An 8,950-nucleotide genomic window follows, 5' to 3' on the forward strand; every position below is an offset into this window, starting at 1 on the left:
GTCAGAAAAAAGAGGAAGAAAGAGGAAGAGAATTGAAGTAAAAGCTGAAAAGATGCGAAGTAAACTAAACAACACTATGACAGATTTGGGAGAATCAAAAGATGAGAGCCCCAAGCTGATGAACACTGTGTTGTAATAAAAATGTAGCTGTGATGATTTAGAAATCATCGGGGCGTTGTGAACATTGATTTATCTTTTCTAAGCTTCCAGTGTGATTGAAAACATGCTTGCACTAACAATACCAAAAAATGTACTGTCTTCCATTTTTAAATGACGCCTTGCTACACCATGTGACCATTGTTGTTGTTATTGCTTTTGTTCTACTAATGAATTGCGAGCTTACCCAGCCTTTGAGAATAAGATGTGCCTAACCAAGGACAGCCTCGCAGACCGCTCTGTATACAATGTTATAATTCTTGTCACCTGAATCGACTCTGGGAGCCTTTGAAATCAATGCATTAGTATTAGGAGTGAATCTTTGAATGTATTCTGTAGCAAAATGTTTCTTATTGAATGTTACTCATTGGTGCATATCCTGAGAACTGTGTATTCATGTACTAGTGTTTGAAATCTTTTGTCTAGAGTCCCATAAAAGGACCTGCATTTCTCACATCGAAGAGACCCCCATTTTTCCACTCTTAGAAGGTGAATCTATGCTGGATTTGCTATTGAACTTTACTGATTTCTTTTCACTCATGATCTGTACTTTACTACTAACCTAACCAATGCTATTTCATGTATTTTGTCTAATAATTCTTTACATAAAGCCTTGAACCTTTGACCAGTGTCTGTCATTCATACAGAGACTGTTACAGTTCTAGGACATTAGCAACCCTTATAGAGGTCTAGAGAGGGGTTCCATCGGGGAGCACCAAAGTCCATATTGGGACTACACCACTCCTGGTCCGAGCCGTTGGTGCACATTTGTTAAATTAAGGTGATTCAGATTTGCGCGCTTACAGATGTGAGGGTGTAAGGACTAGATTTAGAGGTAGTGAGGTTGCAGGTCTTGATACACGGTAATGCAGAAATAGGGACTCTATTTTCAGGATGTTTAGCTCCAGTTCTATATAAAGAAAGTGAGGTGATAGGACTCAGTAAAGTGGAAGTGAGGATCTAAGTTCTTGATATAGAGGTGGCAATGGTGCCGGACCAAGATACAGAGGTATTGTTACAATTAGGTCTAGATATCAGGTTGCATGAATAAAGCCCTAAACACGGAGATAGGGAAGATCCTGTGCTTGGATATAGAGCTTATGAGAGTTTTGAGGGTGGACTGGGCTGGATAAATAAGCAAAATAAATAGAGTTTAAAGGTTGTACAAAGAGGGGATGGGGTTCCTACTGGTTTTTAAGGGCTTCCAGCCACTGATATGTCTGTGTCAGGCTATTAAAATGTAATTACTAAGGGACTTTGTGGTCTACGGTACCATATCAAGGTGTGTTGAGTGGTTTCAGGGTAGGAATCCTCCTTGGTTTGTGTCAACTCTGATGGTCTCTTCCAAATCAGGAGTCCCAGAAGCAGTATTTGGAATTCTGCAGCCACGTCTTCCTTATACCAAGGAGGAGTGAATTTGAAATGTGCTTGTACTAATCAAATGATAGCCTTAGTCCAGCCCACATGCTTGCTGTTCCAAGATGTTCTCTTTTTGACCTGTGATATTCTGTCCACGGCACTAATACTTCCTGTCTGTTATCTTTTTCCCTAGTTTCCTGTACGACTTCTACCACTACTTCTACATGTTGACCAATGTGCTGTTCTACGTCAGCTCCACCATCAACCCCATCCTATACAACTTGGTCTCAGCCAACTTCCGGCAGATCTTTGTCTCAACGCTCAGTTTTTTATGCCTGCCCTGGAGAAAGAAGAAGAAGCGCCCAACCTTCACCCGCAAGTCCAACAGCATTTCCAGCTACAATCACACCTTCTCCAGTCAGATAACCCGCGAGACCCCATACTGAGAAATAAGCTGTGCCGCACAGGTTGGGGGGGACGTGACAGTGGTCGGCTACTCTTCCCAGCCACACCTTTACATGACTTTCCACTGGAGAGACAGAAGAGCCAAAATTCCCACCAAAAACAGCTCCCTGCCTGGATTCAGGAGGACATTTTAGAAGATTGACTCTGCCTTGTGTATATATGTGACTTTGCCAAGGAGCATGGTTTATGATACATGGGACTATGGATTATGTCTCTTTGGACTACAGGAGGCCACTCTCCTCTGATGAGGAGATTGACATTAACAAATGACCTAAATCAATGACCAGGATATTTGAAAACAGAAATATGGGGGTACCATACTATTGTTGTACTCTGCACGCGCCATATGATTCTTTCAGCAGTACTTCTATTTAAGCCTGTGGTTTCTCTGGCTGACATCAGCTCCTCTTATAAGCTAGCCAGTCAAGGCCATCTCAAGGTATTTGGGCACCCGAGGGGACAGCCTATATGACTGATGAAGCAGCCCTTCATTGAAAGCACATGAGCAGCTACCCATGTAGTAGGACATGTGATCTGTGTCTTTCCTTAATGCGGGCGTATGGCAAACCCTAACAATAAAGACCTCTGGCTGCCCCATTCACGTGCACCCTGCATCCCGTCTCTACCATATTAGAGGCAGAGAAATATTCCTGCTCTGACTTACTTGCACCCAGACATGTAGGCATATCTCATCATCTGAAGAACAGTAATGTGAAACACATAACGTAATAAGCTAATATCTAGTACTGAGGTTAAAACATTTTTGTTGAAAGTCAAGATTCCACAAAAGGGTTATGTGTAGAAGAAAAGACTTCACAGGTCAGGGATTGTGTGTGTTTGAGGGTGAATTCTGAAGATACACATTCACTTTACATACATTTGGGCTCTTCGGTCTTTTAGGTGGTTACAAGACCACTGAAACAATGCTCAGGCAGCTTTTGGTAGCAGTCATGGTAGCAAACCTTGTGATCACCCTGGATACGTGGAGCTGTGACATACTGTTTGATAACATATTTCAGTTTAGTAATTTCTACCTTGACAATACTTAGCTCCCATCTCATCACAAGTCAACTGCATCTTCCCTGTCCTCCTCAATATTTGCATGGTTGTCCTTGAAAGGTTGTAGAGCAACAAGCCCACGCAAAGAAAGCCTTCATCTCCACAAATTACACAGTGACTACTTCGGCATAAGACATGTACCCATCTTGATCTTGAAGGCTTAAGTTAGGACCAAGAGAGACCTCATATTCAGACATCATGCACGTCTTGGCCATGGGAACGCTAAGCATAGATAATGCCTCACAAGGCTTGACTGTGCTATCTCAATCATTAATTCAATACTAGACAAGGTAGAGCAATTAGACATTTCCAACCACGGCTCTCGACATAGGTCATTGTGGCTACATCTCATCTTGATGAGTGCGGCTTGAGGCAGAGTCTCAAGAAACAAGAATTAGGCGCATCATAAACCATAGAGCAGTGGAGAAAAGAAGGTTTAAGAATTCTGCTTTGTGGTTCCACTCAGGACAGGTAGGGCTGGTGCAGTCAGTTAATTGTGAGCCATTTGACCTTTCGACAGTGGTGGCATTAGGGAAATCCTCTGATTTCCCTGTAGGATGGTCAACCTCTGAGCAACACCACAACCTAAAAGAATGGAACTTTCATCAATGAAGGAGCTGGTACAGAGCAAAGAGAGGACAGTACAGTCAACATATACATTCGGAAGAAATTGGTTGGACGGTAATCTTGGTAGCACCTGCAAGCAGCAATGATGGAAGAAGTCCTTTTTCCATCGCTATTCGCATAAAGGGGCGACAGGAGGGCACCCCAGCAATATCAGAACATAAACAAGCCTGTTGCATCCCCAGTCCCTGCACATTGCTGTCCATCCCCAGCATGTCTAAGGCAATCTGTGTACATTGAGTGTTTGGAAGTAGAACTGTTGTTTGCCACTGTGTGTTTAATGCTTTTCCTCTGCTCACCTAGACACCTTAAACTGTGAAACCAGTTCTGATGCCAGAGTGTTGAAAATGCCCTTCCTGCTCTGGGCCCCTCCCAAGATGTGTTGACATCCCCATGTATGAAGGGTACGACCACAGCATGCCAGCGTACCAGTGCACTGCCACACCTGTACATGTACATCCCCCAGTCTTCTTCGTGCTGCTGCTTTTATTCCATGAGAAGAGTTCATTGGAGGTTACAGGATGGTAGTAAGGGAAAACAGACTGCAAAAATATTTGTTGTTAAAACATAGAGGGTGACTTAGTGGTGGGCTTAAAGGGGCATCCTTCAAAGTTTGGCAGATGCCCAACTCTTCATTCCTTTGCTCAAAAAGAAGTGAGGGGACCACTCTCATTCAAGTGATGGAAGCTCAGCCTTGTGTCAACTCATCCTTTGCAGCAACCACATTTCAATTGCATCCAAAGGGCCACCCAATTTAGGATGAGACCAGAGTCCAGCATTCACAGCACGGTGATCCCGGATAAGAAAAAGCAATTGTGAACCTCATATGCCGGGAGGAAACTCACAACTCACAGGGCGACAGTGACGGTGCTTGTATTAGGGATTTGTTTCTGGACAAAAGTGTCAGCATGGCCATCAGATCACCATGACATGGTTATGTTATTTTTATTTGTAGGGCACACTACACAGAGCTTCTTAGCTATAGAAAAAACACAAGAGCAGGCTGACATACTCCACCTTGATTACAGTTCTCCCTTTTCACTGGCAAAGCAATCTCAACAAAAATTCTCCACTAAAGTGGGAGGCAAGTCTAAATATGGTGGCGAGCTGTGGCTGGGTGGCTAGAAGTAGTGCATCTGCCTGCTTGGCCATGGTGTATCAGCCCAGCCATGCTCTAAGTGAGCCCAAATACACTAGAAAATATCAGCCTTACAAAAATGCCTACCTACATAAATTCTGAACTGAATTTAAGTGTTTGGCCAACAATACACTAGTACAGATATTAGAATAGCTAATTAATAGGCCTGGGAGGAATTTATAGTTATACTGGCGTAATTGGCGTAGTTTCCGGAATTTTGTATAACCCTTGTAAGGCGAAACTCCCAAATTGTGCTACGTCATATAATTGAACACAATTCTCAGCAAACTTTTCCTTTGAGTGCTTGAGAGAACCGTGAACAACTAGAACACTGAGGCTCGCACCGCTTGTGTTCCTCATGCAATTTCTTTTATTGCGAAATGCGCCCTTGTGTCAAACATTTCTGCAAAGGCGTATTTCACTGTAAATTAGCACACTAAATAACTGGCTTGCAATCGTTTAATTACATCTCAAGTCACATAATTTTCTGTAAATGTCACACAATTGCCCAACAGCAAAGTTCGCAGATTTCGCACACCGCTAATAATTAACCCAACCCTAACATATGAGGAAGTTGAGTTGGAGCATAATTTATTTGTAGGAAAATATTTATGGCAGTTCAAGATTTTTTTCACGATTGTGCCAGTCTTTATTTTTGAGTCTAGTTTTTATACAATATTTTTGCAGTCTTTGTTTTCACATGGAAGTGTACATGACGGCATTCACTGTGATGTGATTCTGAAACACATGCACTCACACAAAGAGGCGCTAAAGTTCCCACCCAATGCCTGTTGAAGTGGCTCACGTACTGTGCTCTGGGCGTGTCCCTCCATTTTGTCTGCACATCACACTGGGGTCAGATACCATGTGGGTCAACCCAAGTGTTATACATGGACCATGTTTTGTGTCTTACCTGTTGTCCGTCAGAAATACTCAAGTCTAAAATAAAATATAAAAACAACATTAAAACTGGAAAGGACTGGTCTCTGCTAATTTTCCAAGTTCTCTAAGGTTCTCAAACAATACTGGGAGACCAGGTGGTATTAGTTGCTGAAAGCCGTGATTGCGACTAGGGGTGTGCCAGTTTTTTTTACTTTGTTATGTCAGTGAGGTTTTGTGAACATTCTGCTTTTTTACTGTTTGCTAAGATTCAGAAGCTCAGATGAAATTTGCCTTCATCTGTGCAAAGATTTTCTGCACATTGTGAGATAATGTTCATGACACTGTGAGATAATTGTCACTCTAATCCAGTTTGCATATTTTTCCTCTGCAAGTTTCCTCCTTCAGGCTATTTCTAGGCACAATGGAAAACCTTTGCAGATTTAACTTTACCTTTTTCAACAAAAATTGTCCCAAAATGTATGAATTGTAAGTTTTCCATTGAGCTTTATGGATAGTGTGACAGAAAGCATTGCACACCCCTTATTAAAACCTATGGTAAGGTGGTGTTGAATCCAGTATTGTAGTAAGGGTGGATCACCAAAGGGAAAAATTGTCAGTGCAGTGTGTGGGTCCCATGATGGACAGAAGTATGGCTGCCGATGGTGAGCATTGGGGTTCAATGGAAAAACTTGTCTAATTCCAAGTATATACTGTATTAGCGATTCTAATGTCTTTCTGAGAAACACAGACAGACAAGCTTTGGACCATGTCAAACTGAGAAAGGTGTAGCCATCAAATTCTTCTCTGCTTCCTTACTTAGCCCCTTCGAGGGAATAAACTCTCACACCCAATTTGCTTGCTGGTACACATCAGTCTTCCACCCGGGACATTATTACAGACGATGCAGTGGCACCGGATCTCAGGTGTGAAAGGACTGACTGTACCCCAATTATGACAGTTTTTTGCTATCAAGCCATATGATAGGGGAGCATTTTTCTGGGTTACATCAGTACCCACGGCACTTACTATGCCACCAGTTACAGTACTCAATTTGAAATAATAAGTGGCGGGACCCAAAGAATTTCGGAGGAGCCAACCTCTGGTGCCAACCACACCCGGGTTATTGACTACCAAAGTAACTTAGTCTTTTTTGTGTGTTATAATTTTTTATTGACATTTTGAGAAAATGTCATCATAAGTACAATAAAGTTAATAATAACTTACAATTTGAATGAAATGAATAAATATATGGAATATATGGAAAAGAAAAGGTAACTTAGTCATGCTTCTTTCTTTCACTACCCTATAATCTTGTTGCTTCATCCAATTTTTGCAACTTCTTTTTCACCCCTGCTTTTTCCCTTTGTCACTCTTTTTCTATTTTTCTTGTCTTCTTTTCTTATTTGCTGCCTTTCTCTCTCTTGACTTTGGTCAACATTCGATGCAACATATGTCACGGGACCAAGAATGAGTATTGTTGCCTACATTTTGTAACAATCGTCCCAAATAAAGCACTGGTTTCTAAGCAGTCTAGCCCGTGCCCACTAGCTTCTCTCCCCGTCCTCAACCTGTTCCTCCACTTTCAGGTCCTCATGCTGTTGCCCAGTGATTCGTTTGAGCTGGTGGTTGCCTGGTGGGCCCATCAACTCTAATTTTTGGAGACCTGCACTTATTTTTCCTCATCAGATAATGACCGTGAGCAAGAGAGGAAAAAACGCACAAACCGGAAAGCAAGAGGAAGACAAAGTCAGAAAACCGACACAAAGAGAGAAATCAGGGACCGGCATGAGTGAGATAAAAGGTCAGGAAGTGTCTGGACGTGGATTAAAGAGGCCAGAGGTGAATTCAACATTACGCAGCTTTAGTAATCGGCGTACCAATATTTAATAAAGCTGGCTGCTGTCTTCTGAGCAGAGCTGTAGGCACGGGCATTCATTTTTTTTTACAAATTAAGCACTGCTGGTGCCTTTCCGTTTGAAGAAAGAAGGACTCTGTGTTCAGGTTAGGGATGAGCAAGGACTGAAGGAAGAGGAAAAGACACACACTCACCACAGATTTTCCTAATAACAACCTTTTATGCCTTGTACTGATGATGGTTGTTATTGGCCTGTGTTTTCTGAATAATCATTTAGGCCGAGGACAAATTTGGAAAAATATGTGGAAACTGGGGCAGGTGAATGGAGTACACTGATAGAATATCAATATCAAAAACATTGTGGGGGCAAAATATCAAGAGGGTAAGTGCAAATAGGTAAGTGTAGATTTACTATTTTTAACTCTACATCAATGTACCTCGAAGATATATATATATATATATCGTCAAGGTGCCTATAAGTGGAGATAATTGCAGGAAAACCTTGCTTACACATAGAAAATTGCCTTCACAAATATTTTGGGCCAAAATATTTTAGGGACAATATTTTGTCCAAACATCAACAAATGGAGTGCTGTGACTGCTATGACTGGACATCAGGCTCAATGGATATCTATGCGAAGATAAGTGAAATGCTCTAGCCATTTGGCGCTCTTGTGCATGATATCTGATGATTCGCTGTGGCTTATGAAAACGTGTGTTGTTTACAAGAGCAAGTTTCAGCCCATGTATTTGGACAATGGCGGCTTTGGTTGAGTTGTTAACCTCTTTTTGAATGTCCTGAATATGTTTTTAATTTTCCGTTACAAAACTAAAACAAATAATTTTTTTTTAAAGCAAGTGAAAAACAATAACAACATTATAAAGTCAACACTCATGGGAGCTGCAGCCAAATGAGAAAATTGCTTGAAGTTTGTTTTTCAAAGGTTAAAACGCATATCTCTTTGTTTCTATATTTCACATTGTATATGAAGTATAACTCTACTAAGAAGCGGGAGTCGCTGTGCTTTACAGAGAAAAACAATGGAAATGTAGGATGTTCCTACAAAGAACTTGAGTTAAGCTCCAAAGGAAGGAGGCACCAGGAACACAACCTCACACAAACAGCGAGTGTCAACACATTAAGGGCCTCATTTACAAGCCAATTGCACCGCCAATGCACCGGCGGCACAGTGTGCCTGCCCATATTTACAAGGCCACGTAAAGTCACCATGCATGACTTTTCACTGTCTTGCAAATATGGGCCCCATTTACACATTCATCTACGTGAAAGGGGCATTCCATGGTGTTGCTGTGGGTGTTCCCATGTAACATCCATGGAACTTAAAACATTCCCAGATTTGCAAAGTGTTGTAAACCTGGAAATGCATCCCCAGGGGAGGTGTAGGAGTGGC

General features: G+C 41.9%; 1 protein-coding gene across 1 annotated transcript in view; it reads left to right on the top strand.

Moving 5' to 3' along the window:
* The window catches only part of NTSR1 (neurotensin receptor 1), an 841,652-nt gene extending 835,889 nt beyond the window's left edge, over positions 1–5,763 (top strand). Inside the window, exon 4 of the mRNA XM_085619722.1 lies at positions 1,709–5,763. Within this exon, the coding sequence (XP_085475848.1) occupies positions 1,709–1,961 (253 nt within the window). The 3' untranslated portion in view covers positions 1,962–5,763. The remainder of the gene's footprint in view (positions 1–1,708) is intronic.
* Positions 5,764–8,950: the final 3,187 nt, after the last annotated feature.

The sequence above is a fragment of the Triturus cristatus genome, chromosome 7, assembly GCF_964204655.1.
Source record: "Triturus cristatus chromosome 7, aTriCri1.1, whole genome shotgun sequence".
In the NCBI taxonomy this organism is placed as follows: domain Eukaryota; kingdom Metazoa; phylum Chordata; class Amphibia; order Caudata; family Salamandridae; genus Triturus; species Triturus cristatus.